The following is a 23539-nucleotide window of genomic DNA, read 5'->3' as shown; positions in this document are numbered from 1 at the left end:
GTAAGGAGAGGAGAGATAAGTGGAAAGAAGAATGTGGAAATAGACAGCCACAATGCTTTGCATCAGTGTCACTCGTAGGATTTTACCATCTAACTGTTTAAGGAGTTTGTTCCAAGCTGCCAAAGCAACCGGCTGCACAGCCAGGAATAAAATCCTAATCTCCTCAGTGCTCTACCTGTTAGATCATTCTGTTTCCACAACGAAAAGCCAAGAGGCAACACAGAGAAGTTGTAATAAGGGAAATTTTGACTAGGTATTAAGAAAACGTATTTTGCTGTGAGAGTGCTCCATGTTGTGGAAGAGGGGCCCAGGGAAAACCCCTGGTTTTGGAGATATTAAAAACTGAATGAGGTAAAGTCATGAGCAATCTGATCTAACATGCTCCTGCCCAACCAGACAACCTCCAGAGGTCACTTTCAGCCAAAACTGCTCTATGATTTTGTGCCATCCCAGTGTTCAGGAGTCATGCCTTAGATTTCTTTTGCAGTAATTTTTGTTCTGCTTACGTAAAAACTAAATATATCCAAAACACAAGTTCTGCAAACAATATAAATATTTGGTTAGCAAAACTAGGCAAAAGCATGTGTGTGTCCACTAATACATGGCATATTCATGCTCCTCTGCCATGTAGGACTGCTCCAGGAACATGGTAAATGCAACTGATTGACTCAAATATAAGGTCCACCACATCCATTAACACAGATTCTAATATAAGACTCCTGCCTAGAAGTTGTGAAAAAACCTAAAAGACAGGAAACCTGTGCTCCTTAATCCTCTGAGGATCTGCTGAATGATATGCAGTAAGCCTTGCTCTGACTTTAAGATGTTCCATCCATATAAAGCAACCAGTAAAACCCACTTCCATGGAGCACCATAAAATTCTCAGATCACTACTGGGTGCTTGTGCATGTACTTTGAAATATCTGAATGGAAATAATTAAAACCTTTCAGAGATGTTCAGTTTCTTAGAAATGCCACTTACAAAGCTGTAAGATGCACAACTTGAACTTCGTATTTCAAATGGGGGGAATTTATTAGCATTCAGGTTTGAAAATTGTATTGACTGTTACATTCACACATTGATGTCAGCTCTGAACACTGAGTCGTAGAATGCTCAAGAAGAAATCTACTACTACTTGAGACCACTACATTTGTTAGTAGCAGCCATAAAAGATGATGTGCTGAATTTTGCAGGTGTTGGAATCTAATTGCAGTTGCCTCTGGAAAGGACAGCATGATCAGCTCCTCACCTGGCTTTTGTATAACTGCATTACAGGCGTTGGCGATTTCTTCTCTCTTTGCCTCATCTGGATATTGATTCTCATTGAAGTAACTGCAAGGGAGGAGGAAGAAAGAAAAAAGTTTTCAGATATCAGAGCATGAAGACTCCAAAGAAGCTTCACTAAAAGGTGTTAAGTGCTCATTTATGCATCACTGTAACAGAGCCACCAGAGTAATTTTATGTAGACCTGTATGTGCATAAGGTAATACGAACTTGCATTCACACAGAGCGGATAAAACTTCCCAAATGCCTCAGATAAAGGAATATTATATCTGCATTTGCAGTGTCACCTCAGCATTTGGAATATTGTACTAGGAGATACAACAAAGTAGGCAATGCCATGAACGTCAGAGTTAAGGCTGTTAAGTGAAGCATCGTGTCAGGAAACATCATAGGCCATGCCTCTGCCTTTTTTTATTATCATTTACTTATTTTCCTCCCTGACATACTCCCAGCTTAGGCAGCATCCTACTAATGAAGGAGTTGTCCAGTATTTATCTAGATCCCTGGGTTAATACATACACACACACACATACAAACTTACTTGTATATGTATATTGTACATGTGTATTGTATATGTATGTATATGTATATTATGTGTACGCATGAACACACACACCTACCCTGCATACTTTAGTCAGATATGGTTTGAAGATTGTCTAGGCAAAATTACACAGGATTACAGTAAGATTTCTAGAGTCTAATTACTACCACAAGGACACTGAGGTGCTGCAGTGCATCCAGAGAAGGGCACTGAAGCTGGTGAAGGGTGTAGTGTACAAATCTTACAGAGATGATGAAGGAACTGGGATTGTTTAGCCTGGAGAAAAGAAGCCTCAGGGGAGACCTTTTTGCCCTCTATAAGTGCCTGAAAGGAAGCTGGAGCAAGGTGGGTGTTGGTCTCTTCTCCCAGGTAGCAACTTACAGGACAAGAGGAAACAGTCATAAGCTGTGGCAGCAGAGGGGTTTAGGTTGGCTATGAAGAACAATTTCTTTACTGAAAGGGTTGTCAAACCCTGGGAACAGGCTGCCCAGGGCAGTGGTTGAATCATCATCCCTGGAGGTTTCTAGAAGATGCATAGACATGGTGCTGAGGGACAAGGTTTAGCAGCAGACTTGGTAGTGTTAACAATTTGACTCAATGATTTTAAAGGCCTTTTCCATCCTAAACTATTCTATGGTACTGTGATTAATGGTTTGGTTGTTTTGTAAATCACAGTTTAAAAAAATTAAACCTTCCTCAGAACAACACACTGAGTACCGCATATATTTAACAATATTTTTTCCTGAAAAAGTGTGATTTTATTGTACTTTATATGCGGTAAACATCCCATAGGAGTTAAACTTTTTTCTCTTATTTCATTTAAGTGCTTTACAAATTTTAATGAACTGATTTACATTCCACAGAGCTTATCAGATATGCATTAAACCCAACAAAAAGTCCTGTTTACTTCAATGGACTCTGATAAGCACGCCATAAGCAGGGACTACTACATTTTTTTCCTGTGGATTGTCTGTAATATACAATCCTAGGAATTCTTTGATTAACTCTGATCAGCAGCAGGTTCAGCTGTTGGATAGCTGCTCTGCATTTGAAAGTAAGATATTTCCTTTAACTGTAGATGATTTGGTAGTTAGTGATATAGGCATATTTAAGCAATTATTATTTTCCACGGCCCTATTCCTTCTCCAGTGGAGCAGCCCCAGCACAGTTACTTCCTATGGAAACCTGGATTCTGTTCCATACAGCAACTGTTTCTGTCCAATCTTCTTTTGAATTAATGGTGCTGACGCAGATCTCACCATTTTGCTCCCAGTGCATTTCAATTTACTGTAACTCAGTTTGAATTCTAGGTACTAATTCTTCATTCCATTGTTTACAGTGTTACTTAACAGTTGCAGCTATACCTGCAAAAAGTCCTGTTTAGAAGTTGCTACTCATTGACTAAGAGAAACCACACATTGGCATAGCTAGTTGCATTGTTAATGCATTTCCACTTGATTTCCTAGCTTAGAGAGCAACTGAAACCACAGAAGTAGCTCCATCTTCACTAAATGGAGGGCAGACTATATCTGTACTACTGATTTGAGCTTCGGAGGCAATCACATTTACATGTAAACATCCACCTCTTTCCTGGACTTCAGAGTTGCTCTTAGGAAGTAAACCCAGAAAGGGACCATGGGTGCAATTCCCACTATGCTGGGCTTTATGATCATAAAGGTCTCTTCCAGCCTAAACAATTCTGTGATCTTACTCTGAAAAAACAGCTGAGATTTTGTCATTAGATCAGAAGGACACCTGGTCATACTTTCTGGGAGGCTTCAAGTATGTAACAACTCTGGCACTGCCAGAAGCTGCAAGTGACTGCAGCTTATTCTATCCCCTCCCCAGCAATACACTCAGCCTCTGAGCATGATATTTTAAAAAGTACATTCTTTCCCCTTCCAGATACATCACACCCTTTCTGTTATTATCACCTTTGAAGTAATATGTGTGTCTATCTTAACTTGCAAATTTCTGTTCAGAGGGGTCGTGCTCTGTACAAATGGTTGGGTTTTTTGTTTTGTTTTTGTTTTTTTTTTTCCCTGAAAATGGAGAGCGTGGCAAACAGACCAGAAAATGCTTTTTCTAGTAGTTAGTGACGGAAGCAGAAGCTCAGGATCCCAGTCAGGATCCTCAGCTCTTTCACCTACAAAACAGGGTACTCCACTATCTGCCCAGAGCCAAGAAATACTTCCTGTTTTAAGTGCCATGACATATGGGAACATCAAGACATCACAGCTGAAAACTGCTGTACAGTTATTTACATTAATATACAGTATGACCTGGAGTCCTAATCTAAAATTAGCACAGCAAATCTTGGTAGCCAGAACAATTATTCTACAGACTCCCTTTGCAGAACAGTATTTTCTTCACAGATACTTATCACAAGTCAAGAACAAACATCATGACAGAAACCCACCCCCCAAAATTAGAAAACCTGATACATCTCTAAGGTGATATACTGAAATCAGAAGATGAAACCCTGATCTCATGCGATATTATGGATGTAGATCAACCGTGGTCACAAAACTGCTAGACAATGCCTAACTTTATGGAAGAAGTGACAGAAGATGGAAAATTAGGAAATGGTACATACCTGAACCATCCAGTCTTATCTTGATGCAAGAAATTTAGATATCAATTAATAAAGAAATGACAACACAAGAGCCAGCAGTGACCCTTCACTTGACACATAACTAAACACTGTCCTTTTGGCAAGCCACCCACTGCTGTACACTTTTGCTGGCTCCAACAAAAAGCTCACATTTATTTCTAAGAGTACCAAAACTTAGACTCAGGTTTATAATTCTCTGGGATAAGAGGAAATCTCCCTGCGCTAGAGGTAGCTTTCAGAACTGGACAATGAATGAGACACCTCTTCTGGCACATGACAAAGTTTTCTTTGTGTGGAAGAATTTCTTTGTGATTTAGGAAAAAAACATACTGCTGTCAGAGTAATTCTTATCTTAACAGATTTTACAACTAAGTAAGCTATAAACGTGTATCTGATTGGATCAATAGATTTTTTTTTTAATTCTGGAACATTTTCTTTAAATTCTAACAGAAATTGCTTATCTTTTAATGTAAATGTCTAAAGGCTTTTAAGAGAAAAGTGATTCTCAGTCGAAAGTCTGAAATTTATTTCATCCTGAAACCCTGTTTTATGGAAAAACACCAAACATCTGAGAAGTTTTCAGACAGCTATGCTGGAAAAATAAGGTATTTGCATGGATATCACAAAGAGAAGCCCCAAGGGGAGCTGGAAGGGTAATACTGGAATAATTAAACTCAATTTCAGTAGGTGACATGGTAATTTTAGAACCTGCCTCTCCTTATACATGCTGAGTTATTCCTCATCCCATTCATGATGTGCCTGCTCCTTCCTCCACATATTCTCCTCCATCATCATACTGTGCTTTTAACCTTTGACAGAGTGCAAGCTGGTTTTATCAGAGAAGAGATCACACTCAGGAATTTTTGGTCTTAAAGAAAAGGTCTCATAGCTACAGGTAGCCAAAACTATACAATATCAACCATAAGAGTTGATTTCATCCTTGGCCTCCAAATTCTCTGTATACATGCCCTACCTGCACATTCATTCCACTGGCCAATGTTACCCAGAGAGGTGATACATGCCCCATCCCTGGATCAAGCTGGATGAGGCTCTGAGCAACCTTACCTAGTTGAATATGTCCCCGTTCACTGCAGGGGGGGTTTGGACTACACGACCTTTAAAGATCCCTTCCAACCCAAACCATGATGTGATTCTATGATGCATATTTCATTCTCATCACTTATTTGAGGGTCTTAATGGGATTTGTGGGTGACCATGAGACAAAGCAACATTTAAAGCCTCCCAACATTTCTGGACAGTTGGTGAGAATATTTGAGTTTTCCACATATGGAAGCCAAGGAAAGAAATTCAAGATATCATCACTGACTGGTTTGGGTTGCTCATGTAGAAGCTCTGAACACACAGTGAAATTTCTACTACAATTCTTCTTGCAAGCAGGAAATTAATTAATTAATTAATTAATCTACCTCCACTATTGTTACTTATCAGCCAGGTATATCCTTGCTAAGGGCCAAGGAAAGTGCCCAGGATGTCTGAATTTCTTGTCACAGCTACAAATGACAACCTGTTCATAACCTGAAGAGTTCCTGAAAACTACACATAAAAAATATGAAGCAATATGAACTTGGAAAAAAAAAAGAAAGAGAGAGAGAAAGGAAAAGGGCAGGCAGAAGTAAGTCCTGTAAAGGCACACTGCTTTCTAGACAAAGGGCAGCTGTCAGCTGAATACCTTCAGTGAAGAAACCAAATGATCTCTTTTGTAGAAAATGACAGTGGAGGATTAAAATGAAAAGTGGCCAAATAATTTACATGAGATGAGAACCCATATGATGGTAAAGAATGTAGATATCCTTGAAGCGGTTTCATTTCAATAACACTGAAGCCTAGAAAAATTGCAGATTCAGAGAAACCCTCTTTCTTTCAGGGATAATGTGCTTAGGACAATGACAGAGAGGGAATCCATCTCAGCTCCAGGCTCTGTAATGGACGCAAACGCATTCCCCCTGACTCTTTACCAAGGTGCCCCTATCTGAATTCCTGCAATAGCTGCCAATCTTTTCTTTGCTTGGCTGTATGGTTTCTGTTATCCAGGCTGAGATATCAGATGCATTAAGCAATGCCTCAGTAGTGTTCCTGAGTAGTGAACTTTTGCTGCTTCGTATCAGCTTTGCAGCTGCTGGCGAAAGTGTTTAAAACGACCCAAGCTATGAAGCAGTGGAAGGAAAGCCAGGTTCAGTGCTTCTTCATGGGGCTGGATGTCAGACAGATTAAAACCCAGAACTGCTCAAAAGACCCTGGGTTGGGGAAAGGCTCAGCTTACAGCATGACATAGCTGTAAAGTAGAAAGGCTGAAATGTGTTGCAGGGTAACAATTCACTGTGGGTGAGCTGTTAGAGCAGAATTACACACACTCATGGTGAGGTAATTCAGGTATGTGCACATCAGGGCAATCTCACTGAAAGAAGGATAATTTACCTTGCAATTAATGGGAGGTAAGAACACACAGGTATTTATTGAAGAACAGCGGAGGTGCTGCAATTCCATTCCCTCACTCAGCAATGTCTTTATGTCTCTGGATTCCCACTTCCATCAGTGTGGGAAGCACCAGCAAGTGAAATATCCCAGCACTCTGTGTCTCTAAGTCCTCTTCAGGGCCATCTTCCCCGAGACTCAGGCTGCAGTCCAGCTTAACACAATTTAAGCACAGACTGAAAGGAATGGTCCTATCCTCTCTCTCATTTCCTTTTTTCAGGAGGGTTTATGCCTGACTGCTTCTCTGGTCCAGCATTCCACACGTGCCAAGAGCAGTGGTTGCGCAGCCAAGGGAGGCGGGCAGGAGATGGCTGAAACATGCAGCTGGGACCAGTTTCTTCAATGGCAGCTCACACACATCCTCGTCAACTGATATTGAAAGCGAAGCCTGAGTGATGGGCTCAGTGACTAGCCCAGGGATGTGTGAAAAAAAAACAACTGCCCATTTTCCCTAGCTCCCACCTGACCCCTGTTGATGAACAGAAGATCTTGCTGCCACCAGGGACTGAGATCCCTGCCAAAACTTGTGGTGTCTCAAAATACACGAGAGTGCAGGCTGCTCTTTTGTCTTCGATAAGACTGCCTGTAATTTCAGCTCCCTATCTGGTTTCCCTTCCAACTGTACCTCTGCTTTTCCACTGACAAGTTACATAAAACACTCGAATATAGTTACCTCCTTTATCTCTCATTAGTGTATTTATCAACGTAGTATCACACAGCAGCAAGAGGTCATTGTTTCAGTCTTGTGGCTTGTAAGAGAACTATAATTCAGGCTGTCAAATCAATGGAAATATTTCTGAAGTTAGCCTGTCATCTGTGCCTGAGATCTTATCTCTCTGTGGTATGAGACAGATTGTCAGAGGAGTGACATTCAAAGCATAATCTCATCAGAAAGTGTAATGACTAGTTTATTTCCCACTAAATGCTGGTCAAGAATATCACTAATGCCATTTTCCACGAGGTCAGCAGATGACACCATCCATTTTTAGCTAGAGTCTATAATAACGGCATGTGTGTCAACTAAGTAGTTCACCCCACGATATATAGTAAAGTAATTTCTATTTCGGACAGCAAAATTAAGGCTCAAAGATAACCCCTCCACAGAGAAACTCTGCTGAGAGTTACACAAAAGACACCATCTTCTCTTCCCCCAGGACTGCAAAATGTAACCACCAGTTTGGTTGCTGCAGGAAACATCTGGTGAGTTTCTTTTGCACTTGAGATCAGTCAAGGATGAGAACTGCAGCTCTCTGAACTTGAATCTAAGCACTCCTGCAGCATCAGCTGAACCTTCCATCCAGGCAAAAACCCCCAAATTTAAAATAAAAACTCAAACTCAGAAAAAAACACTGATGAACATGACTGATACAGCTCTCTACCAATTCCCATATAGTACTATCACTTAGCTAATGGTTTCCATAGGTCTACGGATTTGAAGGACTGAAGAAACCACTGCAGGACTCTAGACTGACCTCTTCTACAGCACTGACCAGACGTTTCTCAGAAATTCTGGCATTAAGCCCAGATCTTCTGCTCAACCTATAGAGATATCCAGTCCCAAGATAAAAAGTTGGCATTTTATTCAATGCAGACTCTATCGTAACTTTAAATAAGTTTTGGATCAAAACTGTAAAAACCCTCATTCTTTAAAACTCTGTATTTCATTCCCAGCTTGAGCTTTTAACCCCAGGGTACTGCCCTACTCTGTCTAGGGAGAGAACAGTTTCTAGGTCTCTCATTGACAAGTACAAATCTTGAGGAGAGATCTCCACAGGACCAGATCACTTTGAGCCCCAGACACATATAAATCGTAATTATTTCACATGCCGGTACGTGTTTGTGCATATAAACTGCACTGTCATTTCAGAACACATTAAACTCCCTCATACAATACAGCTGACTCTACTCTGGTTTTATAAATCAGTGCCCAAACTCTGAGACAGTCATTTTACTGATGTTTCTTAGCAGGAATCTACTTTGCAATGTAGATTAAAACACCAAAAATACACCTAGCACTGGAGTATATAAAACTGTATGACCTTCAAAGCTACTACATCATCATCCATTTTCTAATATTTAAAAAAATAATTTCCTCAGTATTTTGACAGTGGTCTCAAGCACCAACACAATCCCATCAAGCTGCTAATATTGTCCTGAAATTTATTTAAACCCAGAATTAACTGATAATAGCTCTGAAAACCTCATCCTTGCAAAAGATAATCTGTGCCTCCTAATCTATAGCACCCTACTGTCGAGATAATTAACAATTAAAAAAACAATAGTTAAGACATCAGAGGTGGAGATTTACTCTTCCTTGTAATTGGATTTGGTGATAAGAGTAGTTTTGAAATTACACAACAGCTCTCTTCCTGAGCAGGAGGATTTGAAGTTTTCAGCATTTTGAAGCACACAGGTACTATCTGCTTAAGGACCTTGAAGACACTGACAGCAGACAATGGCTAAAATTTTATGACTATCCTTAAACTGAAGGGTATTGCAGCCTCCCCAGACAAATATAGTTAAGTATAGTTAAATTGTTGACAAAATAAAAGACAGAGGGGAAAAAGGGAAATGTTTGAAGCCAGCAAGTAACTAACATCAGGACATGATAAAGTGAGAATTGTTCTGTAATATTTCAACAACTGGTTGGTGTTGAGCATGCAGCACCTTCAAAGCTCTTCCTAACAAGGCATCTAAGCCTGAACAACAGTATCTCTTGTTCTCCTTTATTTACTCACAATATTTAAATTGAGACTTACACACACTACAGGGATATTTACATGCATTAAATCCTGTGGACTTTACTGATTGCTGAACAAGACCTTTATAAACACATCTGTGAAACAAACACCTCATCTACATGTTTTAACTTCCTACAGGGCAAGAGTTACTTAAGTTACACCCTCCAGAAGATGTAGTTCTCACAAGGCAAGGAAAGCTAAGGCAGCATCAGTTAATTGATGAAACATCTCCAAGAGGTAATGAGACCTTGCAGAAATCATTAAGAAACTTCAGTAAGAGCCCACCCAGTTGTAAGGGCTGTTTTGTTGTGTGGTGGTTTGAAACTGTCTTTTTAATTTTTCCTTGCAAAGTTCAGAACAGAGAAAGTGAAAGAATGTAAATAAGTCACTATTGGGTGTAAGAAAGCAAAATAACGATTGTTCTAAACACTTCCATTGGATAGATAGAAATGTTTAAGAACTATTACCCAAAACAAAGTAGGCACTCTGCACATTCTGCGTTCGGCAGTGGGGGCAGTTGCTGGGCTGTCTGGCTGCTGTTTCTTCTTCTCTTCTGGCTGAAGATAACACGTACTGACCTTGGCAGCTAAGTTAACAACTTTCTGCTTAACTAACTCTGCTTCTCTGTCCAGGGGGGTCTGGGGGGGAAGCTCCTGGGAGAGAGAGGCCCCTTTGGGAGGGTCCCCTTGCGGGGAAGCAAAGGGAGATCGATTGTGCTTTTTCTGTTGATTGTATATATTTGTGAATGTTGTGAATTTTGTATATTTGTATATATTCATTGCATTTCATTGTAGATTTTAGACTCTGCTTGTAAATACAGCTTTTCATTTGCTTCCAGACTGGGCTAGCCTGGTTATTGTCGGAGGGGGGGGAATTTCAGCTCACACCGACACATGTTGCTTGGTGACCCAACTTTCCAGTAACACTGTGGTTATTAAAGAAACTGCTTGCAAGACATCAGAGGATTCCAAGGCCTTATATGGCAACATAAATACACTGCAAAATATATGACTTTGTGTCCTGGTTTCGCTGGGACAGAATCCTAGGCCAGCCATGGGCTGCAGGCCATTAGCTGGAGTCAGCTAGGACAGCTGTTTGAGTTGGCTATAGGTTTATCCCATACCAGGTGTGCAGGCCAGTATGAAGGGAGAAGTCTGCTGAGGAGATGGGAGTCTCTCAGAATCACAGACTGTTAGGGGTTGAATGGGACCTCTAGAGATCATCTAGTCCAATCTCCCTGCCAAAGCAGGATCATCTTGTGCAGGCCACACAGCAATGCATCCAGGAAGGTTTTGAGAGTCTCTTCATGTTGAGGTGGAACTTCCAACATAATCATTAGTATTTCCCCTTAAAGTTGGGGCAATGGGCACAAACATAGGAAGCTCCATCCTTCCTTCCTGTGAAGGTGCTGGCACCCTGGACCAGGCTGCCCAGAGAGGTGGTGGAGTCTCCTTATCTGAAGAGATTCAAAAGCTGTCTGGATGTGATCTTGGGCAGCCTGTTCTGGGTGACTCTGCTTTAGCAGACGGATTTGACTAGATAGTCTTCAGCGGTTCCTTCCAATCCCTGCCATTCTGTGATTCAAGAACAATGAATTCAATACTGAACATCTCAAAGAACAACCATAAAATGCAGAGGAAGGGAAAGCCTGTCTTGTAAGAGACTGGAGCAAATTTCAGTGCAGAGATGAGGTTATGGTTTATCATAACTAACTGAAGGAGACCAACACTGAAGACAAGAAATGGATGTAAAGATTTATTTTACTTTAAACTGTAACACTGAGCCAGGAAGGATGGGTCACAAACAGATTGAGGCATTTAGATATCTAACTGCTGAAACAGTCATAGCCTGCTGGGTGGCCATCTCCCCAACAGGCTTTTGCACCCTCTTCTAAGAGAATTTAATCAGTTTCTGAAAAGGATATAATAAGAGTTGACTGAAACAAGAGATGCTGGACATGAAGCTGAAGTCCCAGTCCAATGCTCTGGTGATTAAGAGAAAATCAAGGAACATTTTAAGACTGAAAGAGTGCCAGCCTACATACACAGTAAGCAACAAATCAGATGACTTTCTCTGTATGTTTTGTACATATGTGCCCTATCTTCTCATTCCTTTTAAGGAAATCACATTAAAGAAGCTCCTTGGAATAGGTCCATGTCTCCTGTTGAAAGCATTCCTCACAAACAGCAGAGTATTCAAAACAGATTAAAACTTATGCATGTTCCAAAGGAAAATCAAACAAGAAAAGGTCACTTGTGATACCCTGGACTACCAAAAATAAAAGGATAAAAAAGAACCTAGGATGTGGTGGTGACTTTTGTGGTTTAAGCCCATATGGTTCCCTGATAAAGCATTTTTTTTAGGCTGTTTAAAGCTCTCCACAGTCTGACCAAGAGCCCAAAAATACACGATGAGGTGTACTTAAGATTTTTACTTAGGAATTTTCCTCCCTCACTTCTCTATGTAATTACTCTGTTTATTACTTGTACAAAAACCTCACATCTGTTACTAGATGGCATAGAATTTCCTTGCACTGAGGTAGATTTGGACTCTGTTCAGAGACTAGCTGCACTGAGAGTCAGTAGGAACACTGCATACTTCTAGAAACCAGAAGTGGCCAAATCCAGCAGTGCTCTGAGCTGGATGGTGCTCACATACACTCCATGCTGACAGCTCGCTGCACCAAAGCAAGAGGTGACAAGGTGCTAACCTGATTACTAATTCCCTCCAAATGCTTTCCAGATGACTCAAAAAGCTAACTGTGTAATTCAGTTAAGCGGGTTTATTCCATGGATAATATCACATACAGGTCAGGGAAATCTCACTGTGAGCAGTGACTATCCCTTTTAGCTGAACTGAGACCTGGAATGAAATTCCTTGGTAGGTCAGGGCTGTCTAGTTCTGTCCCAGGACTTTAAGCTGGCTGAGAAAGAGCCAAAGCAGGGATGATCACTTTTTGGTCACTTGTGCTTGTCATTGCCCAAGAAGCCATTTGTCACTGCCTCATCTGCTAAACTTCCCAGGAGTCAAAGAATCACAGAATGGTGGGGGTTGGAAAGGACCTCTGGAGATCATCTAGTCCAAGCTCCCTGCTAAAGCAGGGTCACCCAGAGCAAGCTGCACAGAATCACATCCAGACAGCTTTTGAATCTCACCAGAGGAGACCATACCACCTCTCTGGGCAGCTTGTTCCAGAGTTCCAGCACCCTCAAAGGAAATACATTTTTTCTCAAATTTAGATGGAAGTTTCCATGTTCCAGTTTGCACTCTTGTCCTGTCACTGGGCACCACTGAAAAGAGTCTGTCCCTATCCTCTTGACACCCATGCTTTAGACAGTGATAAACACTGGTAAGATCCCCCCTCAGTCTTCTCCAGGCTAAATGACCTCAAGTCTCTCAGCCTCTCCTCACCAGATGCTCCGATCCTCTCATATTCGTAGTCCTCTATGTGAGTCTGCTCACAAGGAGTGAGCACACTCTGCAGACTGTCTTGAGCTCTCAAGACACAGAACTAGATGAGTATAACTGCTACACCCTTGCAACAGAGCACATCCAATGACACATCATCTTTGCAGGGGTTGTAAAATGATCAAGAAATTTTGTTCCAGAGAGTCTTCACTGAAGAGCCGTTATAGAACTTCTATACAAAATGTAGACTGGATGTGCCAGGGTCCAGATCTCACAGATTCTGTGAGAAGGATACTGTGACTTTCCCTGCCTCCCAAAATCATGTTAACAGGGGAGAAAATAAAGATGTAGCTAATTAACATGAGCTTTTTGTTACTATTTGATTCTGCCTACTTTCAACAGAACAGCATAAGGAAGAATACCATGAAGTATTACAGAACATCTGCTGTTGGTGTAGAAGAAACCTTGCAAAGCAATAAGCCACAGCACTACACTTATACATACTTTTACACCCTCCTTACAGCAAGCAACACCTAGAGGTCTCAACATGATAGCAGAGAGCCCACTGCATTAGGCTCTGTGTGTGAAGAGAAGAGAAGCCCTTGGCTCTGAGAAGCTGTGACCTAAAGTGATCAGCATTAACAGCTACATGAAATAATGTTCTGGAAAGTGAATTACTTAGTTTGGATAGAAATAAAGCAGATAATTGCTGTGAACTTCAGAAATATCTAAACAGTCCCACACCTGAACTTTATTTGCTGTCCTTGCAAAAAGCAGGGTAACACACATGCAAGAGAATAAACTCAAACTCCTTACATACATAACTGGTTCTGTATTAGTTGTTCAGGAAAAAGACACATGTCATCATGGGCTGCTCAGACAAAAGGTACTCTCAATAAATACACAAAAGTGATCAGCAAAACTCTGATGTTATTCTGGAGGTCAGAAAACAATAGGAATCAGATTCAGCTGCTTGTATAAGCTGGAATATTCACCCTGGAAATATGGTAATCAGTTCTGCTCCTGTCCCCACTCACCTACCCTGGGTCACTCAAAATTGAATGTAGAAATAGCAAAGGTCCAGAGAAGAGTGACAATGAATGTTATTAGAGGCAAGGGAAGACTCGCCATCTGAGAAGAGATAAGAGAATGACTGTTTAGTTCAGAGAGGAGATAAATAAGCAGCACAGTGATAGTAAAGTAAACCCAATGTTCTTTTTTATTCTTTCTCATGATGCTCAGGCAAAAGGGACTTGCAACTTGTTAAACACGTTTCAGGATATAAAATGAAACTAGGTATAATTAACTCTCCCAGAAGTACCCTGAAGACCTCAGCAAGACTTAAGAAGGAATTACAGATTTATGTGAATTTTTCACTGGAGCCCAACAACAGCACAAGAGCATAAATTTGAACATAGGAAGTTCCATCTAAATGTGAGGAAGAACTTCTTTACTTTGAGGGTCATGGAGCACTGAAATGGGTTGCCCAGAGATGGGTTGGGGTCTCCACACCTGAAGTCATTTAAAACCTGCCAGGGTGCAGTCCTGTGCAACCTGCTCTAGCTGATGCTGCTCTGATAGGGGAGTTAGACCTGGTGATCTCCAGAGGTCCCCTCCAACCCCTCTCATTCTGTGATTCTGTCAATAGTAACAATGCCCACAGCTGCAATAGCAGGATTTAAAAAAAAAAAATGATGGGAAGTAAGAGCTTTTGTCCATAGACATATGGTTGGTAGATATATATGACAAGTCACAGACTGGAAAGGATAGGTAGAAAGAATGTAAACACCATCATTAGCACCGTGTGGGTTACTGCTGAGCCGTGAAGCTTTAGTCACTCGCCAGAATTCCATAGTGCTGGTGCAATACTGGCACACATGGCAAAGTCAGCCTTTGTACACAGGGACAAAAGATGAAGCTGGGAAAGGCACCCAAGAACAAAACAGATGCTCTGATACAAGACTTACCTAGGCAGGCATTAACCAGTGCTCCTCAGACCTGCCAGTTCACACTCATATGTTCCTAATAGGAACTCAGGTTGAACTGAAGTTGCCTTTATACCTCCCCTCCTTATGTAATGCCAAAACACAGCTTTACATGCTGAGGATGCTGACATGAAATCACTGCAAGGGCAAGCAGGGCAGCTGGATGTTGCATGTGTAAGCACTCAGGGGTATGCTCCAAAGCATGGGGTCTGTGATTTGGGTCACCCCAGATGAAGCCAGTAAATGTTCTTCAATGCAAGCAAGAGGTTATGAGAGAAACATGGTTTTACAGTTCCCCCCACACACCAGTGCTACCAGAGACAGAAAAAATACATTAGCCTGTAATTAGCAACCATGATGCCTTTTTACACCTTCACTGAAAGCATCTGGACACTTACAGAGATTTCCAATCCCTTATGTGTGACAATTGCTTTCATGATATAAGAAGACAACATTGTAAGTCAGGATGAAATCCTGTTTTTCACCTTCATGATCAGGGAGACACAATATTGGAGTATCACAGCCGGTTTTGGAAAAATGCAGGAAAGTATCTGGACTAGAGAAGAATTCTCATTCTTCAAATAGGAGTTTATTGCACCAGACAGTGCTGCTGCAGGTCAGATTGACAAGGCTCCCTTTGCAAATTTTGATTTCAGTTATTCTGACCTTGGCAGATCTAAAAATTTTATCTGGAGTCTGCTGCTGCAAGGAGCTGCCCCTCCCACAGATATTTTTATTATTAAAAAAAAAAAAAAGGAAAAAAAAAAGAGAACACAAAGAAACAAAAAACCTGAGCTCCCTGAAAAATAACTCATTAGGTGCTGGATGCTTCAAGAGATCATCAGTCTGTGAGCACTCAGGACAGACATCCTAGCATTATATTTTACTGCATGCAATCTGCCAAACAACTAGGGTTTGCTTACAGCTGATTAGAATTGGAAGCTTGCATATTATGCTTGTCTAAGAGGGAACACGGCTTGATCTAATGCAAAATAAGAAAGATTCCGTGTAGCAAGCATAAAATGGCTGCTTCTTGCATTTTATAAAGACATACAGCAATGACCCTGAGCCAAACCATTTGAACTTTCAGACAGTAAAAAGATCTTGCCTGGGTCTAAATTGTAAAGTGAACTTCACTGAATGCCTTTGCAAAGTGCCTGCACTCGCAGATCTCAAAGCATTTCACTAGCATGAGTAGCAAACAAAGACCCTAAAAAAATCACTCCCTTCCTACACCTCCAAGGACTTAAATGAAGTTCAATCTCCCACTGCAAGTTGCTGACTAATAAACACCTATGAGAGAACAGAAAGACCTGGAAAATAATGTAAAGAACTCAGCTGATGTTTCCCTCTGCATTAAGATCAAATACATCAGAAGCATCCTGACAGAATTTAGCTAATTTGCTCCCAAGAAACATTGCATAACTTCCATAGATAATCTCCCTAGTGCTCAGCCAGTACTCACACCAGAAAGCTTTACCTAATGCCTAACACCAACCTTCCTTAGTAACCCAAAACTCACAGGCTTTTAGCACCCTGCTCATCCTTTGGTTTGGCTCAGTCTGGCAAGCAGGTAGCAGGTATTTCAGCGTTAGGAACAGTGAGTCCCTGAAAGGTTTGATGATATCTGAGGGTCATAAGAACAGCAAAGCCTAACCCTCACTCTCCTCTCAGCAGCCGGTGAAACGAACCTGAAGAAGATGAGCAGCATTCTCAAGCCAAGGGGTGGACATTGTTATATTGATGAGAAACTGATGTTCTGTTTCTAACAATGTGCAAGCCTAATGGAAGAGGCTGACAGACATTACTTCCTGCTCTGCTGTCAGCTTGGAAAAGGAGAAACACAATGAATCCAAAACTTAAATCTCCTCCAAAGCCTTGCACAGGAAACTTAGATCCCCTATGGGGCTGGTATTAAGGTTCTGCTAGAAGACATAACTAAGAGTAATGGGATGAAATTAACTAAGAAAATTTCCTAACTGAATTTCAGGAGCTAATAGAGCTCTCATTTTCCCCAGGGAAGCTGTGGAAGCCCCAGTGCTCAGGAGAGCTGCAGTAATAGTGCTTTCACAATCGGAAGAATTTCTAATAAGGCATGTCAGGACTGATATCACTCAGGGCCAGAACCATACACAGGGCTCTGCCGGCCCGGCCCAGCTCAGCACCACCTTGCTGGGACCAGTGCAGAAGGTGCTTCTTGCAGGAGGGTAGACGATGCTGGATCTCCTACAAGCATGTGGGCTGATGGAAATGCAGTGACCGGTTTTGGGCCGGAGGTGACTTTCCCTGCCGGCTTGGGTGTATTTCAAAGGGGGAACAAGAATACAACCTGGTCATATTAGACAATGGGTTTGGCAGTGATGTCACAGTAACACATTCCTTGGCAAAATCAGAGGACACCTCTTCCATGATGTCTGCACAGCTGTCAGCACAACCATGCTTATAACCAAATTAGGAACTCTTCCAACTCAAACCAAATAGATTCAGAATAAAATCAGGCAGATCAAAAATACCAGCATGGAAAGTCTATGTATTTTTTTGTTAAATTTCCCCTTCCCTGTGCTCTTAGTTGTGCATTCCCGTCACTTGCCCTGTGCCAGTTCCTGCCCACCCTCACTGCGCAGAGAGCTGAACCAATTCAATAAAAGGCAGGGGGAAATGAAAAGGATTTATTTTTTCTGAACCGAGCTGATTTGGCTGGTATTTCAATCAGACAAGAAGCATATCTGGCACAATGCAGGGTGGCAGGAGCAGGGAAACTGAGGAGGAGGAACTGAGAAGGGCGATGAGACAGGATAACACCTAAGGCTGAGATGGTGACAAACTGTTAATTCAGCTCAGCTATATCATGAAACTATACCCTCAGTATCTTCAGAAATCTAAACCCATTTTCTTATAAATAAAGTTGCCTTGGATCACAAACCCAAGTGAGATACCTGACTCTGTTTTGTCATCTCTGAAATGAGTGTAATTGGTATCTCCATCAACTAGTCTTATTTAATCTAAATATATCTTTACAAAAGGATGCTTCAAGAGCACAGACAACTGTTAAAATTAAAAAAAAAAATAGACTCATAAAATCAAACCAAATAACCCTCAACCAGAAAGCAAAGTCCCTACTCCCTAGATAAACCAAAATACTTTCAGCTGATGAATTATTCATCTTGTTTCGAGCAGAATTTACAATTATTTTAATTTAGTCTTTGGATAAAGCATATACTTAAAAAACAACTCTCAACTCTCCCCCCAATATTCAGTGACACTCAACAAGACTGCTTTAAAACAGGTATGCAGTCATTGATCCTGCTGCCATTCTTAGATGGGTTCTTGCCTGAAAAAGGAGATAAACCTCAGCTCCAACATATGATTAGGAGAAGCACAAATAACTTAAAAATAAATTAAAAAAACCCAGACAAAATAACATAGCTTCAAGGAAAAAAAAGAGAAAGCCCTAAGGGAATTTTCAGTTTTGTAGTTCTAATGAGAAGGGTTGAAAAGAAGAAGTAAAACAGAGAAAAGCAGGGGGGGGGGGGGAATTATCTTTGGGACAAGACATAAGGAAGAACACAAAACTGAACCAGAAACAGACTTTCAAGTTTAACCTCAGGTTTTCACAGAAAGGACTATTGTAGTCTTAGTTCTATTCCCAAAGGAGGGTAAAGCCACTCAACAACATCACCACGCACAAATCTCAGAATATTTCATGAGCAGGAGACTCCAGAAGAGAACAGGTCAAGGTTGATATCACTAGCACAGCAGCAAGAGGGAGCTTGCACTGCAGTTGTCTGAACCACACCTAGTCTGCAGTTAAATATAGAACTTTACTTTCTGGAACTATTGCTTCCCTTAACCTTCAGAGCATAAATATTTGGGCAGATATTTAGAAAAAAAAACCCAAAACCAAAACAACGAAACAACCAATTAAAAAATAAAAAAATCCCAAAACATCAAGCAAACAAAAAATCAAAACAGAAAGAAGAGAGGCAGAAAGAAAGGGACCTGAAGCTATTGTCTGTAATCTAAGCCTAGGACTAATAAACTACCCTGGGAGAATTTCCAAAAAAGCAGTAAAGATTGGAGAATTGAATTACAGAATGCAAACAGCATTCTGGAAATACAGTGTAAACCAATTAGTTTATTTAATGCACATACCCTATATACAGACACGTATGGACACTGGACATTTAAGCCTATGTGCTGGCCCCGACTCTAATGTTAATTATATTGGGTCGGCAGCAATATAATAATTAATTGCACTGGATTTTTTTTTTTGATTTACATCTTTTTTTAAAAAGAGAAGTTAGCCCTTCAGCCCTCACCCTTCTCATTCAGTTCATGGTCCAAATCCCGACTGGTGCTGTGCATTTTCAGCTGGAGAGTCTTCTCCTCAAAGCAAATCTGTCTAATTTTTGCAATCAAATTCACGTTTTTCCTTGAAGTGCTCTCAGCTGGTTTGACACACTGACTTTTAGAGACTGCATTTCTTACCAACTACATCTAATTCAAAAACACATACCATAATTAACTAATAGGGCAACCCAAGACTTTGATCCTCACCCAAAAGATGCTTATACAGCTTCACAGCAACATTTCAGAAGTGTATAGGAAGAAGTAGTTCTGCATTTTAAATGCAAGAGTTTCCATTAAGGTCTAGGTTCAACCCTCTTATCTTCAGGCATTTAAATCACCAAAGTTAGGTTTAATTGCAGAAGGCTCCTCCACTTAACTAAATCACCAAAGTTAGGTTTAATTGCAGAAGGTTCCTCCACTTAACTAAATCACCAAAGTTAGGTTTAATTGCAGAAGGCTCCTCTTTTGTAGCCAGAGAGGAAGGTGCATATAGCCCTCATACGAGCTGAATTAGTGAGATGGAACTGTCTTCTGGATCTCTAAACCCTTCCATTAGTGCACCAAGGTGCTGAAGGACAAACAAATACAGTGCAATGAAATTTGTAAGTTAAGGAAAATAGTCTGTCAACCTGAGTAAGATGCCTCCACTCACAGTCAAAACTTAATCCTTCAGAGGAAAATGAAAATTACTAGAGACCAAATGCAGTGCCAAACACCATTTTAGTGGGTCTAATGCTTATTCCTCATCCTGTGGCATCAAGTGAACCTGATCTGCTTGGCCAGACAGCCAGGAGTCTGGCTACCTTCATCCTGGCTCCAGCTATGAGTCATATTATGGACAAGCCTGGAAGACTCTGTTAACTTTCAAGTGAAATTAGTTAGCATCTTCCTAGGTTCCCACGAGAGTGTCTTCCTACCACTCTCCCAAAACTTGTCACATATAACAGCTCATCCTTACAGCTCAACGAGGCCTATTAAAGCATAACAGTTAAACAACTGTATTCCAACCTTGCTTTATGTGTGGCTTTACTGTCATACAAAGTTTTTACCATGGCTCAAGTTTACTGTGTTCTTGTCTCAAGTAAAACTCCCCAACCATACTTTCCAGTGTCCATGCACAAGGCTGTGAAATTCACTGCTTGTGGTGACACAAAAAGAGCTTTGCAAATTAATATTAAAGTCAGGAGTAAGGCAATGTGGCGAAAAAAATCTCCATTTACCAGCAGAACAAAAAAAAAAAAGACCCACAAAAATAAGCCAAACACCCCAGCAGCAAAGACTTTACAGAGCACAAGACACAGCAACTAAACCAAGAATGACAAAGAAGAAAGAGGGTAATGAAAAATAAGATCAAATAATGATGCATCTGTACACACAACTCAATGATCACAGAACCATGGAATCACAGACTGGTCTGAGTTAAAAGAGACCCTGAAGAACACCTACTTCCAAACCCTCTGCCATGGGGCAAACACCTCCTTCTAGATCATATGGCACAAGGCCCCATCCAACCTGGCTTTGAACACTTCCAGGGTTGAAGCCTCCACAACTTCTCTGGGCAGCCTATTCCAGTGCCTCACCACACTCACGGTGAATTCTCTCTTCCTAATGCCTAATCTCCAATCTAGCTTCTTCCAGTTTGAAGCCACTTTGACTTCCAATGATTTGTTTCTTTCCATAAGCAAACCTAATCTCTCATCTTTCTAACAGACACATACCAAACCACTACAGGTTGTCTGACTTGCGAGTGTCACTAATGCCAGAGAAGAGCCTGGCTTTTGGAGAGAACTGAAGGAGGAAGCTTGTTTGGATTTCTTTTCCTGCTCTATGTACAGGACCTAGTACAAAGGAGTCTAAGGCACTATCATGATTCAAAGAGCAAATAACAGCAGTTGTTGCACTTTAGGCCAGATAGAAACCAAGATGGAAAATGCTCATGCTCAAAGAACTCTAATTCTGATTCAGGGTAACTATCATACACAGAGGGTTAATAAGGAGACAGGACTGTCCTGAAGGTACACTGAGCTGTAGCAGTTCTGTCATTCTACACAATCAGTCATACAAACATTTTAAAGTGCTAAAGACCCTATATTGTCTGTGTGGAGAGGACACTAAAAAACACAGTCCCTTGTATTATGAATCACAGAATGATGGAATGCTCTAAGTAGGAAGGGGTCTGCAATGGCCATCTAATCCAAACCCCCTGCAGTAAAAAGGGACAGCTTCAACTAGAGCAAGTTGCTCAGAGCCCTGTCCAGCCTGACCTGGAATGTTTCCAGGGATGGGGCACCTACCACCTCCCTGGGCAACCTAGGCCAGTGCCTCATCAATCTCAGCATAAAAGAATTCTTCTATGTATCTAGCCTAAATTTCCCCTCTTTTAGTTTAAAACCACCTCTCACCTTGTTCTAGACAAGGAGATTTCTGCACTTTGCATTAGTTGGATCTAGCAAAGTAGAACAGAATTTTAAACATTTACATTTATTTCCTTTGTGGAAACATTCATCCGAAGCTGAAAATACCAGTGCAGTGACAGGACAGAACAAAGGAACAAATATTTAGTTACTGGTCTGAGTCCTGCAAAGACCCTGTGACAGCCTGTGGCCATACAGAACTATGCCCATCTTGTGTGTAAAGAAGCTTGTGTCCCTAAGAGAGCTCAGTATTTCTGTTTTAGCTTAGGCAAAAGCGAATCAGTTCCAAAAGAACCTTGGGCCAGCAAGAGGAAAGAGAAGCATTACAGAAAGGGTAAAGGCACATCCTAAAAATCTGCTGGCCAAGGACTAGATGGAATTACAAACCAGAGGACTGTAGCACACACACAAAGTCATCTGGTGCTTTCATGGAAAGGAGGTTACTCACACTCTCAGAGGGAAGAAAACTCCTCCCAGCCATTTAGTCCTTAGCATTCATCCCTAAACTACGTTTGAGTTCACCAGTCCTTTTCTGTTACACAATTATTACCCACAAAAGAGACACTACTATAACCAGAGGGAAAGGCAAAGCACACAGGCAGCCAGGAGACCAGGTTTAGAGAGTGCTTCGTCTCTGCAGGACTGAAGGGCTGGGAGCTCTAATGATCACCTGCCACTCTGCATATGTATTTGAAAGATCCACTTTGCTCTGCACTGTTCCCAGTTTGTGTAAAAGGGCTGTAAGAGCCTTTTAGGACAAGGAATCTACTGCTTGTAAGGCAAAGTTCTGGGTCCTGAACAGTTAGAGGGCTGCCAAAATGCTCATCTCAGCTACAAAATGATGATCCATTGTGAAGACAAATCAGTAAACTGGGAAAGGAGTTCTGTGGAATGTAAAGTGTGTTCAGACCCCGCACCAAGACAGAGCCTGGATTAGGCTAGATAAAAAGATTTCTGCAAAAGCAAAGGAAGAGCTGAACACCAACGCCCTCAGGCTGAGCTGAGGACAAGACGTCTTAGAGGCTACAAAACAATGAGGTGTTGTCCAGAGCACTGTAATATTCTTTTAAATAAGAGAAGCAGTAAAACAGCTCCTCCTACTCAATCATCTAGAATCAAAAGATTACACTGTTACTGACTTGCATGATGCTAAAACACTTCCATGGAAATGAAGCAGGTGTCCACCACAGCAGGAATTGTATTGGCTTTAACAGGCCCATCTCTGTACCCCCAAGTGACATACCTTTCCATAACAGCCAGGCACTCCTTTCTCCATGTGAACCGACTGCCTCGCCGTAGTCTGAAGGTCCCAGAGGTAGCTGTGACTGGGGGAGGTGTCTGTCTCCATTCAGGCTCTTCTATTGGGATAGGAGCAGGTCTCATGCTTAATGTAGCCCCTAAGAACAATAAATACTGTGTTTTCTAGTGGATTAAAAATCGTGGCCATTTTCTCACTCCTGCTCATGAAAAAAAGACAAGACAGATGATGAAACCATTCAAACTAAAAAAAGTAAAACATTATCAAACAAAGACACCTTAAAGATAACACAAAGCCAGCTAGAGTTCCCATCTTCAACCTCCATAACTGAGCTGATAGCCGCTTAGGAAAAGCTGTTCTGTCTTCCACAAGTGGAAAAAAGTGTCCTACAGAAATCCCCAACTGGGATTTATTTAGGTTGTGCTGTTACCTCTTCTGCCACAAAATGGA

The 23539-nt window shown here is 41.2% G+C and overlaps 1 protein-coding gene across 2 annotated transcripts in view; it reads right to left on the bottom strand.

Annotated features, from left to right (window-relative positions):
* Positions 1 to 23539, bottom strand: part of HMBOX1 (homeobox containing 1) — a 52747-nt gene that overhangs the window by 6111 nt on the left and 23097 nt on the right. For both annotated transcript variants that reach the window (XM_054383582.1, XM_054383583.1), the window contains exons 4-5: positions 23075 to 23228; positions 1251 to 1333 (exon numbers count right to left, since the gene is read on the bottom strand). In XM_054383582.1, coding sequence (XP_054239557.1) covers positions 1251 to 1333; positions 23075 to 23228 — 237 coding nt within the window. The remainder of the gene's footprint in view (positions 1 to 1250; positions 1334 to 23074; positions 23229 to 23539) is intronic.

Source organism: Indicator indicator, chromosome 9, assembly GCF_027791375.1.
Source record: "Indicator indicator isolate 239-I01 chromosome 9, UM_Iind_1.1, whole genome shotgun sequence".
Lineage (NCBI taxonomy): Eukaryota > Metazoa > Chordata > Aves > Piciformes > Indicatoridae > Indicator > Indicator indicator.
This window is presented reverse-complemented; position numbering and strand designations above follow the sequence as displayed.